Here is a 21,844-nt window from a genome sequence, read left to right as displayed (position 1 = left end):
TCTTGCCACCTTTCGGAAGGTGGCACTATTCAAAGCAGCAATGTGATCCTACATTCTTAGCATTGCTTTTTTATTAAATTACCAACAAAAATATCACCTTAGCAGCACTCTCTTTCTTTAACTCGTCTTCCAAAGTGACTTTCATTTCCTGAAGGCTCTCAAGCTGCTGAGACTTCTCTCTCAGTGTGGACTCCAACTGTGAAATGAGGAAGGAAAAAGGTGAAACTCCAGAACTCCCTGCAGGACACAGCACTGCCTGGAGCACCGCCCTGAGGGTCGGGCCCAGCTCTCAGGGCCACCAACTGTGCTGAACGCGCTTCCCGCCCTTTGGTCTCTGCAGATCTCCTATTTATTCTTCAAGACCTCTTGTTTCTTTCAGTAAACATTTATTAGGCACCTACTATGTTCTAAGGCCTGGGGATGGAGAAATCGGGAGAGAGAGATGTAAAAAATTATGGCCTGTGAACATGGAGGAAGAAGCATCAATTCCAGGAAGGTTGGGAAGGGCTTCCTTGAAGAAGTAACATTTGACCCTTCAAAGACAAGAAATTTTACAGTGGAAGGAAAAGGTTAGAAGGGGGAGAAGGTGGAGAGCAATACTCCCAAAAAGGGGAACAGATGACATATTAAAAAAATGCCTTCAGAAACTGTGCCGAGTTCTTGTTACACTACAGCACAGAGTGCTGGGGACTTGGAGGCTGAGGCTGGAGAAGCAGTGGTGAGGCAGGACATCCCCAGCTGAGCTAAGGAATATGGACTCGATCCTGGAGATAAAGGGAACCACTGGAGGTTTTTTAACCAGACTGGGACACAATCAAGCTTATAATTATTATTATTTTTTTTTTTTTGGTGAGGAAGATCGGCCCTGAGCTAACATCTGTGCCAATCTTCCTCTATTTTGTATGTAGGACACTGCCACAGTGTGGCTTGATGAGCAGTGTGTAGGTCCGTGCCCAGGATCCAAACCAGAGAACTCTGGGCTGCTGGAGTGCATGAACTTAACCAGTACGCCACTGGGCCAGCCTCAAGTTTCTAATTTTTAAACATCACCTTGGTTTCATTATGAAGAGGAACTGAAATGGGATACATTTTGGAGATAAGGAAAGAAATGAGGCTGTTACAATAAGCTGGGTGAGAAGTGAAGTCTGAACCTAAATAGCAGCACTGGGAGTGGAAAGGATGGGACACGTTTAGGGCGCAGTTTCTGCCAGCCCAACCTCAACAGTACAGTGGAGGCAGAAGCCAGACTGTGGTGGGTTGAGGAGTGACTGGGAGGTCAGGCAGTGGAGATGACTCTTTCAAGCACCTTGACTATCAAGGGGAGAAGGAAGATGGGTAGCTTGAGAGAGAAGCGCAGTCCAAAGAGAAAGGTTTCTCCTCTTCATGGGGAACATCCAAGCGTGTTTACGTGTAATGGAAAAGACCCATAAAGAGGGAGCAGCTCAGGGCCCATGACTGAGGGAGGACTGAGGATGCCGGGAAAAGACGTGAGACTCGGGTGAAGCACACGTGCAGCGATAGAAGACAGGTCAGAAACAGGTCATCATGTTCTCTGAAGAAACGAGGAAGAGAGACGGTTAGGAGGAAAAGAAAGAGAACACGTAACTGAGGAGCCAGGAGGCTGAAGGTGATCCTGCTGATGACGGGGGTACGAGACCAGCGTCTGCTAAGAGTGAGGGGGTCGGGTGAGGGGTGACTGTCTGAACAGAAGGGAGACGACCAAGGACAAACGGAAGGCTGACTGAGCTGCACTTGAGGCCCAACCAGCGGCATGAGCAGGCAGGGTCCTTCACTCCAGTGGCACCAGGGCAGAGGCAGAGAAGGTGGACACCAGGATCAGTCTAGAGTTGGGCAGTGTCAAGTGAGGGCAGCAGGAAGACAAGGAATCAGGATTTTCAGGTGTTGGTGGGAGACTAGTTGAAGAGGCACGCCATGCAGGATGCACCTTGGAAGGAGAGAAAGCAAAGCCGTGAGGAAGGTGCCAAACCGGGAGAAAAGGAAAAGTTCACGGAAGGGAAGGTCTAAGTGAGGCAGTCAGACAGATGAACCTATGTGATTAAGAGCCAGAAGGACGGCAGATTAGAGTCAGGGAACGTGAGGCTGGAGTGTGATGTCAGAGGTGGTACAAGGTGCAGCCAAGAGTACAGAAGGAAGGGCTGGGTCAAGGTGGAGGTCACTGAGTCAATGAACAATGAGGCCAAGGAGTTGAATGGGGTCATCTGGCAAAGGTCTCGATTTGTCTAAGAGAAGAGGACTCTAAGCCAGCCATCATCTCCTGTTTGTAAAAACTGCACAGATTTCTACTGTAGCTTTAAGTGCATATCACGTCGTAACGGCGCCTGGCCCGCCTCCCCTACAGTGGAAACTCGAGGCTGCAGTCACACCTCAGTCTTCGCTGTTTCTCCCCCAGGCAACACGCGGCCTGACAGAGAACACTCTCAATAAATGTCCTCTATCAGCATCATACCCTTATTCCACTATATTTTTTCCCACTAGAAAGAAGTTCCTTGAAGACAGGGACCGTCCTAACTATATTTTATTCCTGGGGTCTAGCACAGTAGGATTCAATAAATAGCTGCTGGTTGCTGATAGGATTAATTTGAAACTCATGAAACTCACCTGTCCTTTTTCTATTTTTATTCTTTCTAATTCAGCTTTTAGGTTAGAAATGGAAGCTAGAAGGAAAAAATATGGAGAAGTGTTAGCATTTATTGATTATTTTGCATTTAAACTTTTTTCTTAAAACATCCGTTTCTACCAAAAGCTCAATCTCATAGAATAAAAGGAGTCAAATACATACTAAACTGGGGGGTGGGGGGTGGCAGGGGATGGCACCCCTTTCTCAAAATTATCCCCAACCCATCAGCATCATAACCAAGCTCGGGTAAAGGCAGAGTCCACAGGAACGAATACTACCTCACAAACGACCTCTCCATCGAATGTCCACACCTAACTCTGCAAGGGCTGGGGGAAGAGGGAGATTCCCAGCAGGAGTGTGCTGACACATCCAAGTTCTGCAAGGAAATGCCACCCATCTAATCCTGTCCCCCACTGGTCTGGCCCAAGCACTGAGTTTCCTACCTATTAGCAGTGAGTGAACAGAGAGGCCAGAAGAGCTGCTAAAATACAATGAGGCTTTTGGTTTTTTGGGGTTTTTTTATTCCCAATTACTGGATATATTTCCAGAACATCTGGAAAAATGGACTTTTACTTAATTCTTTCCTATACTTTTCTGTTTTTCACTTTCCATGACCATGTATTACTTTCTATAATCAGAAGAAAAGTTTCTAGTGCCTGCAATTCTAAACGATATCACTTTTATCTTCACCTATTTCTTCCTTGCAGTTTTCTATTTCTAGCTGCAGGGTTTCTTCAAGGTTTTCTTTCAAACACTGTTCGGCTTGAATCTGCTCCTTCAGGAAAAGTATTTCAGCCTTCAGCTTTTCTTCCACGTGGTCTGCTGCTGTCTGCACATTAACGATGTTCTCACGGTATTTTAACACCAACTCCCGGAGCGCCTAGATTCAAGAAACAAATGGTTACTGGGTTTGTGAGAGTGAAAGAAAATAAAAAAAAGAAGCTAAAGATCTTCTGCGACCAGAATTTCAGATGTTGTCTTAAATAGTTAACAGATTAAAACTTTGAACTCCAATCCACTCGGGGCTTCAAGGGGCAGGCGCCACGTCATGTTAACACGCAGTATGTTACAGAAAAAAGACATTTCCAGCCAAGAATGTGTATTGTGAACTATATATTTTTCCCTCAAAACTGTTTCATAAGCAGAAAAATTAAAATGTTAAGTGAATGACAATGTGAGATTCACTCTGAACAGCTTAGGAGCTTCAACTCGCTTAAATTGAGGGGAGTTAGGGGATGAGGACCAAAATGACTGAAACTCAGAAGCAAGTGTGACCTCTAAGAGGATAAAATTTATTATTCATTCCAACACTTATTGAACACCTACCACAAGCAAAGTACTATGTTAGGCCGGGGCAAGTATGGCAAAGAGTAGCTTTCTAAGGTGATCAACTGTTTTCCTATAATAAATTCAGTTTAAATCTTATTTTATTTTTTTCCCTAAATTTTACTTGTCTTTTTAAAAAAATCCTCCCAATTATACCCTAAAGTAACTCTAAAGTAAAAACTGAGATTCTCAGGTAACTACCGAATTTGCTGTATATAAGTTAAAGAACAGCAGGAAAAAAGGGTAACTGAAAAACTGTACCTAGACAATTTTCCTCACATTTATTACTGGAGCAGCTCGAAGAACCAAGCCTTACAGGCCAGACGGTTACAGCCTTCAAGGATTCTTGGAATTTTTTTTAATCTAGAAATAAAAAGTCTCTAGAGAACATGGAAGAAAGTAATCTTTCCTGCCGAGAGAGAAAGTTTAACAGAGGTGGAAAGTGGTATGCTGACAGCAAAAGGAGACAGGTCCCCAAACTTTCTCTTGGATGAGATCAGTCACCAGACCAGAAAGGAGAGCGCTCTCCCGAGTGCCAGTAACCTGAGCTGAGGGCACAGCTGGGGGAGGGGAGGCAGAGGAGGGAGATAGCAAGAAACTGATGGCAGCATAGGCAGCGGAGCCCTTGTAAATGAGTAAATAAAAAGAAAAATAACAGTAATGCTGTGTATACAGCAAAAAAGAAAAAAATAAATGAGGTTCAAATTTAGAGGCTGAATCTGCAGGGTAAGTTTAGGGAAAATTGTTACTTAAAAACTATAAATTTCTGTAATATTTGATTCTTAAATAATTTAACAATTATAATTTCATTTTTTTTAAATAATAAAAGAACAAAAGGATCTTACGAGTGACATTTTTCTATTTTGTTTGAAAATTGCTCTAAGAAATCTCATCTTTGCCTATACTGTTTATATAGGGCTTACTCGGGTCTAAAACGATCTTTTTTTGTATTCTGAAAGGTTTAAAAATGTACGGGTGTAAAGGTTGGAGAAAGTTAAGGAGATGGTTATGAATGTCTCAGGGAGACTGCTGGTTTTGTAGCCCAGGTTCGCCCAACCACCGAAGAACAGAAGTGACCAAAAGTGTCATGAAAGTTACTGGGAGACAGAAAGGAGGGTGAACGTGATACACCCTTTAACTGCTAAATAGACACAGGAACATCACAAGGAGCCAGCCTGGCGACCCCTTCCAACATTTAATTTCTGGTGCATTCTCAGTCTGGTCCTGCGAGAATAACTTACAGACAACCTTCGATTTGGCAAAGGACTCTTAGATATGACAGCAAAAGCATAAGCAAAAGAATAAAAAAATAGGTAAATTGGACTTTATCAAAATTAGAAACTTTTGTGTTTCAAAGGACACCATCAAGAAAGAGAAAAACACAATCCACAGAATGGGAGAAAATATCTGCAAATCACTTACACCTGATAACGGGACTTTTATCTAGAATTTATAAAGAACTCTTAAAACTCAATGATAAAAAACAAATACCCCAATTTAAAAGTCAGTAGGGCCCAGCCCGGTGGCACAGCAGTTAAGTGCAAACGTTCTGCTTTGGCAGCCCAGGGTTCGCCGGTTCAGATCCCGGGTGCGGACATGGCACCACTCAGCAAGCCATGCTGTGGTAGGCAACCCACATATAAAGTAGAGGAAGATGGGCACGGATGTTAGCTCAGGGCCAGTCTTCCTCAGCAAAAAGAGGAGGATTGGCAGTAGTTAGCTCAGGGCTAATCTTCCTCAAAAAATAAAATAAATAAAAAAAAAAAGTAAGTAAAGGATCTGAATAGACATTTCTCCAAGTAAGATATACAAATGGCCAATAAGCACATGAAAAGAAGCTCAATATTATTAGTCATTAGGGAAATACAAATCAAAACCACACTGAGATACCACTTCATACCCACTAGGATGGCCATAATCAAAAAGTGAAATAACTACACATGTTGGTGAAGAGGTAGAGAGTCAAATGAGTAAACATGGAGTTCTCATATGACCCAGCAATTATACCCAACAGAAATAAAAACATATGTCCACACCAAAACGTGTACACGAATGTTTACAGCAACATTATTCATAATAGCCCCAAAATGGAAACCACCCACATATTCATCAACAGACAAATGGATAACAAAATATCCACAGAGTGGAGTATTAATCAGCCATAAAAAAGGAATGATGTACATGATACATGCTACAACATGGACAAACCTTGAAAACAGTATGCTGTGTAAAAGAAGCCAGACACAAAAGACTAAAAATTGTATGATTCCATCCATGTGAAAGTCCAGAATAGGGCAATCTACAGACAGTAAGTAAATTAGTAGTTGCTTAAGGTTGTGGGGTGGAGAAATAAAGGGTAAGGAGTTTCTTTTTGAAGTGACGAAAATGTTCTAAAATTGATTGTGGTGATGGCTACACATCTGAGAATATACTAAAAATCACTGAACTGTGCACTTTAAATGGGTGAATTATTTGGTATGTCAATTATATCTCAATAAAGCCTGTTTTAAAAAAGAATTTGTAGCCATTTCAGAAAACGTACTTGTTTACATACTTGATCATATGGAAAATCAGTTACCTCTACAGAGTCCGGGAGAATGAAGTCTTCTGCTTGCTGTATTGACACATGCAAGCTATGCTTTCCCTGAAGACTGTCATTATCTTTCTGTAACCTCACCAGCTCCTCTGAAACCTGTTCCCGTGACTGCATCAGCACCGCCTAAAATAGAAACAGACACTAATCACAGCCAGAAAGGTAAATGCTATCTGCCGATAGCTGCGCCAGAGAAAACCAAGGCCTAACTAAATGAGGGCTGAGGATGGAGTGGACATGATTAAGCTCCGTAACACTTACAAAGAGCAGCTCAGAGATTTTTTTGATTGACAGCCTTTACATATATTCAAGGGATAAGCAATGAAGCAAATACCTGAGCTCATTCTCCACTGTTTCTACCAACAGCTTACAAGTACTGACTCTCTTCTCCCATATCCCTGGACTACAGAAGGACCAGTATCTTTCGCTCAGTAGAAGTGGCTGACACAATCAAGACATCAAATAGACCACATACTCCAAGACAGCTCCTATTTCCTCACAGCATGGATTCAATAGGAAATAGAAAGAAACAAAAAGCAGTGTCTTCGTCTTTCACTACAAATATATATCTTCAAGCTCAGGAAGACTGTGAATGGCCCACGGACCCCAAATATTGGAAGTCATCAAGAGGATGGATGGTTAGGAAATACCCTTGTATTTCACTTAATAGTTTAAATAGCTCATTCTTAAAATGGGACATGTGCTTTCTTCTTGCTGATGTATAAAATATTGCTGATGTATAAAACATTTTAGGTATTTCATATGAATCTGTATCAGTAGAAAGTTATTCCAGCTGATTTGAGTATAAGATAAATTCTGCAAAAGTATTTAATTTCTGCTAATTTTTAGTACTAAGTAATCTAACTTAAACTTATACATAAATGTAGATTACTCACTCATCCGACACTGATTTAGCAGCTACTGCTCTATGCTAGGCGCTTTGCTGCCTATGGGGAATACAGAGAAAAAAACAGAGACTTTGCCCTGGAGAAGCTCATGGTGCAGTGGAGGGAAAGACAAGCAAACCCCAAATTACCCACCCATACCACAGAGCTTGACAGAGAATGGGCACAGGAGTGACAGAAGGACAAAGAGGAACCTTATTAGGGGACAGGGTTCAAGAACACTTCCCAGAGAAGGTGATCACTGCATCCTGAGACACACAGGCTGCCAGTAGGCAGGGGAGGTCATGCATAAACTGGTTACTTCTACTGGCTTTTATATATCTTCAGACTGAAATCAGTTGCGCTTTATGCTCACTTCCAACCCATTTACAACAACGTATTAGCATCCCATTACCTTTTGGATGTGAAAGAAGGGGAAGAAGAATATGTATATATTTGCCTATTTTTGTAAAGAGAACAACAGAAGGCTAAAGAAAAGATAACTTTAAATGATCACGTATGGAGTGAATGGGAACGCAGTAAAGCGGACAGCCAATGGAACTCAAACTGCTGAGTATTTACGCATTTTTATAGTTTTGACTTAAGAACCTGTTGCAAGCTCAAAAGAAAAAGTAAATCAAAAAAGAAATCCAAAAATATACTACAAACAGAAACAAATGGAGCTACCCATACGTCAGACTGATAACACAACCACAGAGAGAAAAATCAATTCAAGTAACTTGTGAACACAGCACCCAGACTGTAAACCCTTACCTGGGACACATTCCAAGGGCAAAAAGAACTGCAAAGAAATGCTCAACTTCGCCCAGTAGGTTTGCTGTTAGTAGCAATATTAATGAAGTCATTCTGAAACTATTTTGTCCCTGCCTTAACCAAGGCGTCAAATCAAACTTAATATCACCAATAATGGAACCACCCATCATAACATGCCCTTGACGTTATCAACTTCCCATTGAATCATTTCATCTATGTAGTATTCCTCCATTGCTAGCCAAAATGTCTAAGCCAAAATGTCTAACCTGAAACTAATCATGTGGAAATAATCAGACAAATGAATTCTAAAAGGCAACTGGTCTTGACCCTTAAAAAATGTTAAAGTCAGGAGCCAGCCTCGTGGCCAAGTGGTTGAGTTCTCACGCCCCGCTTTGGCCCACTGTTACACCAGTTCAGATCCTGGGCGCAGACATGGCACTGCTCATCAGGCCACGCTGAGCAACGCCCCACATGCCACAACTAGAAGGACCCACAACTAAAAAAATATATATATAACTATGTACCGGGGGGCTTTGGGGAGAAAAAAGAAAAAAAATCTTAAAAAAAAGAAAAGTTAGTCATAAAAGCCAAAAACAGAAAGAAAAAGAAAAGATGGGTGACTGTTCTAGATGAAGGGAGATTAAAAGTGACACAACAACAAAATACAATATGTGATCCTTGATTGATTCCTCAATCAAAAAACTCAAATAAAAAAATTTTTAAAAATTAAAACCACTAAAAAACAAGGACTTTGGGGGACAATGATAACATCTTAAGGATGTAATAACAGTATTATGGTTATGTAGGACAACTTCTTTGTTCTTAGGAGATACATACTGAAATATTTAAGAGTGTCATAATGTCTACAACTTAATTTCAAATGGTTCAGAAAAAATCATATGTACATATATAATATACATATGTAATATAATACATATATATTAAAGAGAGAAAGACTCAGGAAAAACTGCAAACATGTAAAAATGTGGCAAAATATTAACAACTGCTAAATCTAAGTGACGATTTTTGAGTGTTCATTCCATAAATCTAAGTTTCAAATTTTTCAAAATAGAAAGTTAGGGGGAAATATTAAGATCTCCACCACTACTACAGATACTCTTCTCTGAAGGGGCTTAAGAAATTGAGTTTCTCTTTCTTTTTCAGCATGAGAACCTTTAAAGGTAATTTCAAGAAAATGGTAAGATATTAGAGTCCACAGGACCTCAACTTTAAAGATTTTTTCCTTTTTCCCCCCAAAGCCCCCCGTACATAGCTGCATATTTTTAGTTGTGGGTCCTTCTAGTTGTGGCATGTGGGATGCCGCCTCAGCGTGGCCTGATGAGTGGTGCCGTGTCCGTGCCCAGGATCTGAACCAGTGAAACCCTGGGCCGCCAAAGTAGAGTGCACGAACTTAACCACTCGGCCACAAGGCCGGCCCAGGATCTCAACTTTAATTTCAACAATTCTTCAATGTCACTGGCAACACATTCATTTTAAGTGGAATCAACTTGAAAAATGTGTGCAAAGGTGGATGGGTTTTAAAAGACAAGAAGGAACAAGATGAGAGGAGACAGAGGAGTGCAGCTCTGCACCCAAGATCCAAACTGGCAAAACTGAGGCTGAAGAAGCAGAACGTGCGAACTTAACCACTGTGCCACCAGGCCAGCCCTAACAGGGATTTTTAGATCAAAAATTATTATTTCATATTCTCTAATTAATGAAAAGATGTGAAACTCTCTCTGGTCAATGATTAGGATGAGATGCTTCCCAACAGACCAGGGCTAGTATTCAGGGATCAGTTCAAAGGCCATTAAGATACTGACCCAATGCCAATCAAAAACAAACCATTATCATAAGAAATGAGGTGCTTTTTAGTCCTGTCGTTCCTGAAGAGCTGGAGAAAAGGCAGTTCTATAAGATCATCCCCGCAAGACCAACACTGCTATGATCTACAAAGGGCCATCAGGCACAGGGCTCCAACAGTGAGAAAAAGGAAGAACAAGGCAAATGGAGGCAGACTGGGGAGGACGGAGGGCAGAACCTAGGGAACTAGGCTGCAGAGGTCCCCGCCAGTTCATCTGCAAGAAGCTCTCTGCCCCATCCCTCTGAAAACTGACGGCCTTCTGGAAGTTCCCCAGCACTACAGCAGTTATGGCACATGTTTTAGCGTAATTGATGAGGTTATTTTAAATAAATTGCCTGTCCAGAAAATGCACACTAACTGCTCAAAAGCTGTACCTGCTAGGGCTTTGAGAGATGTCAATTTTTAGCTTGTTTTTGGAGATGAAAATTAAAGGTTGGTCCATAGTTTATTCTGTTTAGGTTTCCCAAATCAGAAAAATAAGTTAAAGGTGAAAATTTTTTGTGGTCAGGAGGTAGGTTTTAAAAAAGAATAATGTCTTGGGGCCAGCCCTGTGGCACAGCAGAGGAGTTTGGCGTGCTCTGCTTCAGTGGCCCAGGTTCACAGGTTTGGATCCCAGGCACAGAGCTACACCACTCGTCAGCCATGCTGTGGCAGCGACCCACACATGAAACAGAGGAGGATTGGCATGGATGTTAGCTCAGGGCCAATCTTCCTCAGCAAAAAAAACAAAATAAAACAAAAAGAAATAATGTCTTTATATAATCTTGTCCATTACTAATGTTCTATAGGCCCTGGAGAACATAACAGTAACCACTTTGGCCAGGGATATAAAGTCATATTACAGATGATTTCAAGATAGAACAAAAAGGACTACATTTAACATAGTTAATGTTTATTTAAATGTTAACTTACCATCTGTTCCTGAATATCCCTCTTTGCCTGGGAAAACGCCTGTTGTAACTCTTCAAGTAAGATCTCAGAGGCTTGGGCTCTTAGGGCAAGTGCTGAGATCTTAAAAGAAAAAAAATGGATACACAGAAAATATACAGTTAGGAAACTGATTACTCTGAAAAGAACCCTTCCATCTCCTGTTTATCTAATGTCCAGAATTAATGTTTTATTAGTTTATCATAACCTACTCCTCACTCATTTAACAGATATGTATGCATCTGCTGTGTACAAAGCCTCAGGCTTTCAGATAACACAAAGCAGTACTAAAAGTCCCCAGGGGCACATGCTGCCATACATGAACAAATGGCATTACATGGGTCTCCAGACAGATATTAACCCATGTGATCTCATTATAAATATTACTCAGAAAAGAGCTAAAAAAAAAAAAAAAAATTCTGAAACTCTGTCCACAAAAAAAAGCACAGTTTAAAGGATAAATGAATCTTTTTTCTGAACTAGCTACAATCTTCTAAGATGGTTTACTTAAGAGCAAGAAATACATGACTAACATTACTGAACTCTAAATTCCCTTGAATTAGTAATGTTCCTGAGGACGGGTTTATGTGAAAGTTGATGACTGATAAATAAGAATTATAAAATAAATCAAAATAATTTGTTTAGACATTTAAAAAATGATTGTCAGAATTCTGCTTCCAGTAGTAGCAGATTAAGTAATGTGAACCAACCTTTCCACTGAGAATTACAAAAACCAGGCAAAAATATAAAAGACAGCTACTTGAGGAAATTAGAGAACAGGGCTAAAAAGAACCACAGAGCCAAGGAGCAGAATGAGGACACTTGGAGAGTTGAGTGCAGCATCTTTAGAGGCATGTGACAATTCCAAAAGAAACAGATATGACGCTGAGAAGCTGAGCAGAGTGTGTGAGAGCCCCAGGAGAGGGTGGCGAAAGTTAAGAGCCAGGAACCAAGATGCAAAGGGACCCCTGGGAAACACTCTGCACTGTGGACTGGGTCCCCAGAGAGCCACACCCTAGGGTAAGGGAAGAATTAAAATAATTTGCCCTTCAAAACTTCATATAATCTCAATTCCTGTAACTGGATTAAGGTGATGCAGGATTGTTAGCACCACTGTTGCCTACCTCTTATTATTTCAACAATTTTTCCCATACAATGCCCAGTACTCAAGTAAAAATGCACAAGAATATGATAAAAAAAGAAAAAACAAAATAGATAATAGAAACAGATCTACAAGGAATCCAGATATATGAATTATTAGAGACAGTCTTTGAAATAACTATACTTGATCTGTTCAGAGATTTAAAAGACAAAATTTAGAACTGCCAAAGAACTGGAAACAATAAAAGAAAATAACCAAAGGGAAATAATCAACTGAAAGAAATCAATTATCTAAATTTTAAAAGTCCATCAATGAATTTAATAGACTCATCTGAAGAGAAAATTAGTGAACTAGAAGACAGATCTGAAGAAAATAAAGACAAAAATGATGAAAAATACAGAAGTTTAAAAAGCCTTGCAGATGCAATGTGAAGGTCTAACATATAGAAATATTTGAAGAAATAATGGCCAATGGAAATAGCCAGTAGAGCAAAAATAAGCCTCTGCAAAAACTCTGTAATTTCACTCCTAGATATACTCAAGACGAATGAGTCCGAATATCCACCAAAAGACACATACAAAAATGCTAGAAAATGGATTCATTTGCAATAGCCAAAAACCAGGAAAAACTCGAGCATCCCTCAACTGTAGAATGGATAAACTACAGCATATCCCAGTAAGAGAATCTACACTGCATTAAAATCTAACTACTGATACACAGAGCAAGATGGATGAGTCTCACAGACATAATAATCAAACAGACCAGATGAAAAAGGCTACCTACTGTATGATTCCATTTATACGAAGTTTAAGAACAAGCAATACTAAATCTAGTGTAAAAAGTCAAAATACTAGCTGCCTCTATGTATAAGCAGGTGGGCTATTTATTAATGAGGAAAAAGCATGAGTGTATTAGAAATGTTCTTTATCTTGAGCCAAGTGATGATTACCCTGGTAAAATTTTTCAAATGTTAAAATTCATCAAATTGTACATTTGAGATTTGTGCACTTCACTGTATGTATATCTCAACAAAAACAAGTTTTTTAGAGACAAAATGGCTGAGGATATTATAATTATGAAGTAAGACATCAATTCAAAGATCCAAGAAACCCTGTGAACCTTAAACAGGAGAAATATGAAGAAAATTACATGTAGGTACAGCACAGCAAAACTGCTGAAAACAAAAGCCAAAAAGAACATCGTTAAAATAACCAAGGAAAAAAATACATTTTACCTTCAAAGGAGCAACAACAAGACTGATAGCTGACTTCTCATCAGAGACATGGAAGCCAGAAGCAATGGAATAATAACTTCAAAATGCTGAAAGAAAATAACATAAGTGCTCAGAATTCTATAGTTGGCCAAAGTATCCTTCTTGAATGATGGTAGAAAGAAAAAGATACATCTGATAAACAAAAATATGAGAGAATGAAGACTTCTAGTGCCATCCAAAATGGACAAGCCCAGCATGGCCTTTCTCTCCTGATTACAACTAAAAACTCTGGATAAAATACAAAAAGCAACTACCTGAGGACTCTGAAAAATAAGCAAAAACAGACAGTTTAGGGAGGGAAGTCAAAATGGGAAGAAGCAATTCACCAGGAGTGAGATCACTGTTTGTTTGGGGTTTTTTCCTACTTTCTTGCCAGCATCAATCTGAGGGCTGCCCCAGTGGTAGAGCTGCAATAGCTGCAACAGCACAAGAGATAAAACTGCCTTTCTGATCACAGGACCAGGACAGGATCCAAGTGAGCTGAAAAGGAAACAGGTAATCTGAGAGAGAGAGAGAGGACTCGAAAAAGGATCCCCTAGTTCTGTGCGACCCAGCACAAGTCCCACACTCACCCTTAAGCATCTGGACAGATGCAAAGCAGCACTGCAAAGCCTTTTAAAAACGAATTGCTATTAGAACTATCACTCACAGAAGGCAAGACAGAACTTGTGAACTGAACCTAATCAGATCAACAGAACCCAGTCTCACAACAAAAGAGTCCTAATCCCCAGGATACAATCTAAAAGTACCTGACATAGAAACAATCAGGAAAATGTGACCAATTCTCAAGAGGAAAGAATATCAATGCACGCCAACCTCATGACGACCTAGGTTAGAATTATCAAAGACTTTAAAGTAGCTATTTTAACTATGCTACATGAGGTAAAAGTAAATACTGTTGAAATGAATGAAAACACAGTTCTCAGCAGAAAAATAAAACCAAATGAAAAATTTACTATAAATTACAGCAAAGAATTTGGCACAAAAATGGACAAACAGACCAACTGAACAGAACAGAGTCCTGAAACTGACCCATGTATTTATAGTCACTGGATAGATGACAAAGATAACCCTGCAGAGCAGTGGGGAAAAGGTGATCTTTTCCTTACATGGTACAGGAACTGGCTATCCATATGAAAAATAAAATAAAATTTTACTCTTATCTACAGCATATACATCAAAGTCAGTTCTAGATGGATTTTACATACAAATGTGAGTGAGTATAAACAATGAAGTTTCTATAAAACACATGAAAATATCTTCATAACCCCAGGGTAAGAAAATATTATTTTAAAAGCCAGGACAAAAATCACTAACCATAAAGAAAAGATCAATAAATTTGACCATGTTAACATTAAGAACTTCTGTTCATCAAAAGACAGCATTAAAATAATGAAAACATAAGGTACTGAGTAGAACACATTTGCAACACACATCACCAAAAGGTTCTAGCAATATTATATAAAGAACTCCTCACAAATCAGAAAAACAAATAACCAAAAAAGTAAAACAGACAACCCAAGAAAATAATGAGCATAAGATATGAGAAGGAATCTCAAACACACACACACAAAAATGATATCTGAATGGCCAATAAACATGAAAAATGCTAAATAGCCTCAATAGTCACCAGAGAAATGCAAACTGAGTCACAATTAAATATCATTACACACCCACCAAAATGGCTATAATTAACATAACTAACCAAAGGAAGTCTGGCAAAAAAGCTTCTGCAAGGCAAAGGAAATCACAAACAAAACGAAAAGACAACCCACCAACTGGGAGAAAATACTTGCAAATCACATATCCAACAAGGGGTTAATTTCCAAAATATAAAAAGAACTCAACAACAAAAAAACAAACCCCACTAAAAAATAGGCAGAGGAGATGAACAGACATTTTTCTAAAGAAGATACATAAATGGCCAACAAGAACATGAAAAGATGTTCAATATCACTAACTATTAGGGAAATGCAAATCAAAACTACAATGAGATATCACCTCACACCCATGAGAATGGCTATAATTAACTAGATGAGAAATAATAGTGTTGGAGAGGATGTGGAGAAAAGGGAACCGTCACACACTGCAGGTGGGAGTGCAAACTGGTGCAGCCCCTATGGAAAACAGTATGGAGACTTCTCAAAAAATTAAAAACAGAAATACCATAGGATTCAGCTATCCCACTACTAGGTATTGATCCAAAGAACATGAAATCAACAATACAAAGAGATTTATGCATCCTATGTTCATTGCAGCATCATCCACAATAGCCACGACACGGAAGCAACCCAAGTGCCCATCAACTGTTGAATGGATAAAGAAGATGTGGTATAGATATACGATGGAATACTACTCAGCCATAAAAAAGACAAAATTGTCCCATTTGCAACAACATGGATAGACCTTGAGGGTATGATGTTAAACAAGATAAGCCAGACAGAGAAAGACAAACACCGCATGATTTCACTCATATGTGGAAGATAAACAAACACATGAATAAAGAGAACAGATTAGTGGGTACCAGAGGGGAAGGGGGGGGTGGGTGAAAGGGGTTAAGGGGTGCATATATGTGGTGATGGATAAAAACTAGACTATTGTTGGTGAGCACGATGCAGTCTATATGGAAACTGATATATAATAATGTGCACCTGAAGTTACACAATGTTATAAACCAATATGACCTCAATAAAATAATTTTAAAAAAGAAAAGAACAAAAAAACGCCCAAGTTTTTCAAGACTTTGGACTCACAGTAATTCTTCTCATACATTGCAGGTGGGAGTACAAATTCATACAACCACTTTGGAAACTGTTTGCATTATTGTCTACTAAAGCTGACATACATTTTGACCCAGGCATGCCACTTCTAGGCATATTCCCAGCAGCAACGTGCAACAAGTCCTTCACAGACACGCCAGAGTAGAACTATTCCTAATATCCCAGAACTGGAAATAACCCGAACACTCAGATGGATGAACTGTGATATATCCACACAATGGTGCAACCACACAACAATGAAAATGAACAAACTAGTGCAACATGCATCCGGAGTAGGAATCTCACAATGTTGAATGGAAGACAGATAGACACAAAAGAAGACACACTATGTGATTCATTTGTTAAAACAGACACAACCAATCTAACAGTGTGAAAAGCTAGGACAGTGGTTACCTCCGGGGAGCAGGTAGTAAGCGGAGGCGGAAAGTGAAGGCTTTCAGGGTACTGGCTAATGTTCTCTTATTTGATCTTGACAGTGATCACACAAATGTTAGCTCTGGTATGTCTGGTATATCTGTATACGTTTGGGGTTTTTTCTGTGTATGCTATACTTTTAAAAATTCAAGGGGACCGGCCTGGTGGCATAGTGGTTAAGTTCACACACTCTGCTTCAGCAGCCCAGGTTTCACATCCCAGGCATAGACCTACACACCACTCATCAAGCCATGCTGTGGCGGCATCCCACATACAAAAAAGATGAAGATGGGCACAGATGTCAGCTCAGCAACAATCTTCTTCAAGCAAAAAAGAAAAAACTCAAAAAGAAGATAATTAGTATCTTTGTCAGCAAAAAAAAAAACCAGTCAAAAAGAAGATAACTAGTATCTTTCCTGTCAGCAAGTTTCTTGTGCAGCAAAAAAGTTTAATAAAAACCAAAGGGGAAAGGCGAATCAGAGCCTCCTGATATTCATCAACCAGTTACTTCAAAAGTTATTTTTTAAAAAATCTGTAAGACAGACACCAGAGAAAGATCAGTAAGAGATCCTTTTATCTGAGGAAAAAGAGAACTGCCAAATCTTGAGGGCAAGAAAGAAATAGTGGTGTTTTCAGAATTTTTTAATTTAAACAAGCCAGACATCTGCCATGGGTCCCACTCTAAGCAGCTTCCTTTACCTGGTGACTTGAGTCTCCAGCGCTCTGCTTGATGAAGTCTTCCAGCCCCTGTTTGTCTTTCACCGTCTTCTCTAACTGGTCGTTTGCTTGCCTTAGCATCACCTGCAGTTTTTTCACCTGTGCAATTTTAAAAGTCCCTTAGAAGGAAGTACCGGAATTCTTTCATAAATTGAAAAAAATTCCTAACTCTAAAAATTTTTTTAAAAGTCTAATCTTTTCTTTCCTGAGAAACATCAGAAATTTGTCAATTCAGAAAGAAATTAGATTGAATGACCTAATTCAACAACTCTACTGTGCTTTACAGCTAGCGAATCCCTTCTCACGTGCGTGACCTCACCTTTAAAATACCTGCTTTTCCTCCTGTCCTCTAGGCTGGGCACCGGCCTCCCTGACTCTAGTCTGCCCTCTGCCTCCAATCTACACTCCACACTAACGCCATAAGTTTTTTCTAAAACAAAAATCAAATCACATCATTTCCCTACTTAAAATCCCTAAATGCCTCCCCAAGTCTTCAGGGTAAAATATAAACCCTTCAATCATCACCCCTCCCTCAATAGTCTGATCAAAGCCTTCCCTTTGTTGCTTCCACTCACATTATTTTAGAAAATACACACACACCCTCCACCCAGCCACAGGAATTACGCATACTTCCTAGAACACATTTGCCTTCATACTCTGTTCCTTTGTACATCTTTCCTCTCCTTAAACACCCTTTCCCCACTTCTCCTTAAATTTTTACTCCAGCTCTAAAACAAACTTAGCTTTAGTGTTACGTACAAGTGTTACTCAACTGAGCCCAAAGTTAAGTTAGATGCCCCTGCCCCTCCTCTAGTTCCATGAGTACATCTATGGGACCAGACTATGCTGAACTGATGGCTTGCCTGGCACCACTGAAAAGCTCCTATGGGCAGTACTGGGTTCTATCTGTATCTGAACAGGACTCAGCAAAATGCCAGGCACAGATGAAGCATCAGTAAAACGTCTACTGAAGGGACTACGGAATCCAAGATAGCCCACTCCTATGCCACACCGTCAGAGGCCAACTACATTAGTTTCACAGACAGCTTCCAAGATTTACCTTTGAATCATCTATGAAAAAAAAGCATATGAGGAGGAAATCAATGCCAACAGCATGTGAAAATATTAAACTATTATTTTAACCTACTTAAATTTATTTTGAAGACTAAAGGAACAATCTTTGTAACAATCAAAGAACAATTTGGAAATATATGAAAAAAATTTTCTTTTCCTTACATATACTTTCACAAGTGTACTTTCATGAAATTCTACACTATTTCCTAAATGTTTTCAAGATACTCTATTTAGAAAGGCACTTGTCAACCTCAGCATACCAAATATACTAAATCTTCATGTCTGTGACCATGTAAATTAACCTTAATCAACTCAACAAATTTATGACAAGAAGTAGGCAATAAGCAATGAAGATTCTAAATACTGATTAATATTCAATTAAATTTTCACTCAATTAGAGGCAACAGTCAACCTCTCACCTCCCTAAACCTGCACATCATGAAGCACCTTCCATGAGTACACACTCACGACAGTATCACTTTCAGGCCTTGGGCAGAGGGGCAGGTTGGGAGGAAGATGTGCCAGTGCTCCTGTAAGAGCCAAGCTGACCTGTGTGGTGCTGGGCAAGCTAACGAAGCAAAGATACAGAAAAGCAGAGGTTCTAGCGTGCTCCCACTGGAAATGTAACTGACATTGCAGGTACCAGATTATTTCAGGGTTAACAAGATGGATATACTTCGTAAAGAAAATGGAAGGGAAAAAAGGCAATTAATCTGCACCTCCAATGAAAACTACAACAGCTCACAATTTTGAAGACCCAAAAGAAACTTACCTGGTCTCTTGTTTCAGCCTCCTGAATCTGAATTCCTTGTAACTGTTTTTCATAATTGGAACACATATCACAACGTCTACCAAGCTTATTTCCAGCATTATGTACCTGAAGGGCACCAAAATGAACTCTTACCAGGCAGAACAAAATAATACTATATCACATACTTGAGGAACACACGCACAGTCTGACCAAGGTTACTCAAAGTAGAAGACCAAATAAACAATTTCTTCAGGGACTTATGGCAAGAAGTTACAATATAGAGTAGGATTCTAAAAATTTAGTCCTAAGCTCCAAAACAAGTATAATAGGAAAACAAGGAAAACACAACTTTATCACCAAGAGGCTAAGGACCATAAAACATTACATTTGAGGAAAACACAAAGCAAGCAAAGGGTACCACACTGTGGTACTCACAATTTAACTCTCAACTACCCAACCAGGAGAGGGGTTGCAGGGAGGAACTAGTGCCAATTAACCATTTCATCTGCTCCAACTGCAAAGTAGGTATGAAACTATCAAGTAGCACCTTCTCACAAATGTTTTGCACAAGACCAAGGAGAATAGTTTCTTTTAAGCTTAATAAGCTGTTCCACTTACTGATCCTAGCTTCTTTAAAGAGAAGTAGCCCCGAGTAAAGGAAAACACTGGAAGTCAGAAAACCTGGATTCTAACTCAGGTTTTGCTACTAAGTCAAAGGGGAAACTTGAGCAACTTGCCCTTTCGAGCTAGTTCCCTCATCTGTAAATTGGGAACAATCATGCCCTCACTGCCTCATTATTATCATGAAGTTCAAAGAGATGATGTATATGACAAGGTTTTGTAATCCAAAGTACTATGCAATACTTATTTAAGTTTGTACCTCCTAATCTTACTGCTGAGTTTGCAAATACTCTTAAGAGGAAAATTAACCTCACTAAAGGCTGCCTCATTTTCTCTCCCATATTTTCCACTACCTCCTTAAACTCATTCTCAACATCAATTACTGACAAGCATTTGCACTTTAGATCTTAAGGAAAGATGAAAAAGTATGAATCTTGGAATACACTGAGATTTTATAGAAAACTGCAAGCAAACCAAATTCAGGGTATTCACCTTCACCACTGCTCCAACTTCAGAGGTGTGACTTCGGTGGAGAAGTTCACACTCAATGCAATTAGCTAGTTAGTTCCCTTCTCGGTTCTATCACCAGGAATAGCCAGAGCCGACCATGACAAGGGATGGGCTAACATCCACTTGCTGGCAACATGTGCATGCACTGACTCCAGAGGCTATCTACTGAATGAACAATAAATTGCAGAACTACCTAGTATCCCCCAAAGTAAGTAAGAGGAAAAAACAAAGATAACTCACCTCCTTCTGCAGGAGATTCCATTCTGTCTCACTGACTAAGCGGTAACCACTGGGGGATACGTAAGCACTTTCCATACCCTGGGTGACACTGGAGAGGAGGGACGCCGTCTCTTCTTGTTCTGGTGTCATTGCCTTGATTGCTCTCTCCTGATCTTTGGTTAACATAAATCCACTTGGCATTTGCAGTGACCCAAGGGAGGCAGTATCAAAGTTCTCAGACACTGAGTCTGCTCCTACCAATGGTCCAAAATCCGATTCGTCCAGATTCCCAGCAGATTTTGCTTTGTAGTTATAGCCTAAAGCTTTGGATTGCAGTGAGCCTGAGGTTCCCAAGCTGTCTGTAGACTGCGCTCTCCTGAGTCCATCTTTAAACACGTCATTGTCTGATTTACTGAATGGATCTCCAGATGGCAACAGTAAGTCTCCATCTAAGGAATGGACTGATCCATGGGTGCTATCTAAATGCTCCTGAAAGGTGAAAATATATATTGCCAAGTTAGACAATTCTCTATATTTTCAAGGAGGAAAACTATCATGTGTTAAAAGTATTTCACCACACGTTACACATGATAATCATTAATGTGCTGCCTTCATATATTCATTGAACATTTATTGAGTGTCTTCTACAGGCTGGGCACTAAATGAGGCACTCATGATACAATTGCGAGCAAGATACAACTTGCATCCTGTGAGCTCAGGACACAACTGTGAGCCATCTCTGACCTCAAGATGAGTACAGTTTCATGAAAAAAATAAACAAGTAAGCAGGCTATGAGAATATCATATTTAATAAAATGATAGGCTAGAGCTATGTACTGAATGCTCTGATAGCCAAGGAGAGGAATTCAGCCCAGACATAAGTAGTCAGGGAAGATCTCCTGAAATTCAGCGTTGGGTACGTTGAATGTGAGGTGCCTGTTGTATATCCAAGAGGAGCTGTCCACTCGACAGAGAGAAATGTAAGTCTGTAGATAGAGACTTGGCAATAACCACCATATAATGGTAAGTAAAGTCATAGCAACAAATCAAAACACCTAGGATGACTCTGTAGGATGAGAAGAAAGTGAAGGGCAGAAAACCCCGAGAAACATCAACATTTTGGGGATGGACAGAGGAAGGAGTAGCCAGGGTAGCAGAAGGGAAATGAGTATAATGTGGTATGCTGGAAACCAAGTCTCAAGCAAGGTGTAATCAAAACGTTAAATGTGGTGCACTAAGTGAGAGAAGCCAGATGCAAAGGTCACATATTGTATGATTCCATTCATATGAAATGTCCAGAATAGGTAAATCTATAGAGACCAAAAACAACAACAAAAAAAGTGGTTGCCAGAGGGTAAGGGGAAAGGAGAATGGGGA

General features: G+C 39.8%; 1 protein-coding gene across 2 annotated transcripts in view; it reads right to left on the bottom strand.

Moving 5' to 3' along the window:
* Window positions 1-21,844, bottom strand: part of RABEP1 (rabaptin, RAB GTPase binding effector protein 1) — a 107,110-nt gene that overhangs the window by 4,496 nt on the left and 80,770 nt on the right. For both annotated transcript variants that reach the window (XM_044744425.2, XM_044744426.2), the window contains 8 exons: window positions 20,489-20,956; window positions 19,139-19,243; window positions 17,275-17,391; window positions 10,992-11,090; window positions 6,543-6,683; window positions 3,329-3,518; window positions 2,620-2,675; window positions 98-196 (listed from right to left, as the gene is read on the bottom strand). In XM_044744425.2, the coding sequence (XP_044600360.2) occupies window positions 98-196; window positions 2,620-2,675; window positions 3,329-3,518; window positions 6,543-6,683; window positions 10,992-11,090; window positions 17,275-17,391; window positions 19,139-19,243; window positions 20,489-20,956 (1,275 nt within the window). The remainder of the gene's footprint in view (window positions 1-97; window positions 197-2,619; window positions 2,676-3,328; window positions 3,519-6,542; window positions 6,684-10,991; window positions 11,091-17,274; window positions 17,392-19,138; window positions 19,244-20,488; window positions 20,957-21,844) is intronic.

This window comes from Equus asinus, chromosome 13 (genome assembly GCF_041296235.1).
Source record: "Equus asinus isolate D_3611 breed Donkey chromosome 13, EquAss-T2T_v2, whole genome shotgun sequence".
Taxonomy (NCBI): Eukaryota; Metazoa; Chordata; class Mammalia; order Perissodactyla; family Equidae; genus Equus; species Equus asinus.
The sequence above is the reverse complement of the archived record's forward strand: the minus strand, read 5'-3'. Positions and strand labels throughout refer to the sequence as shown.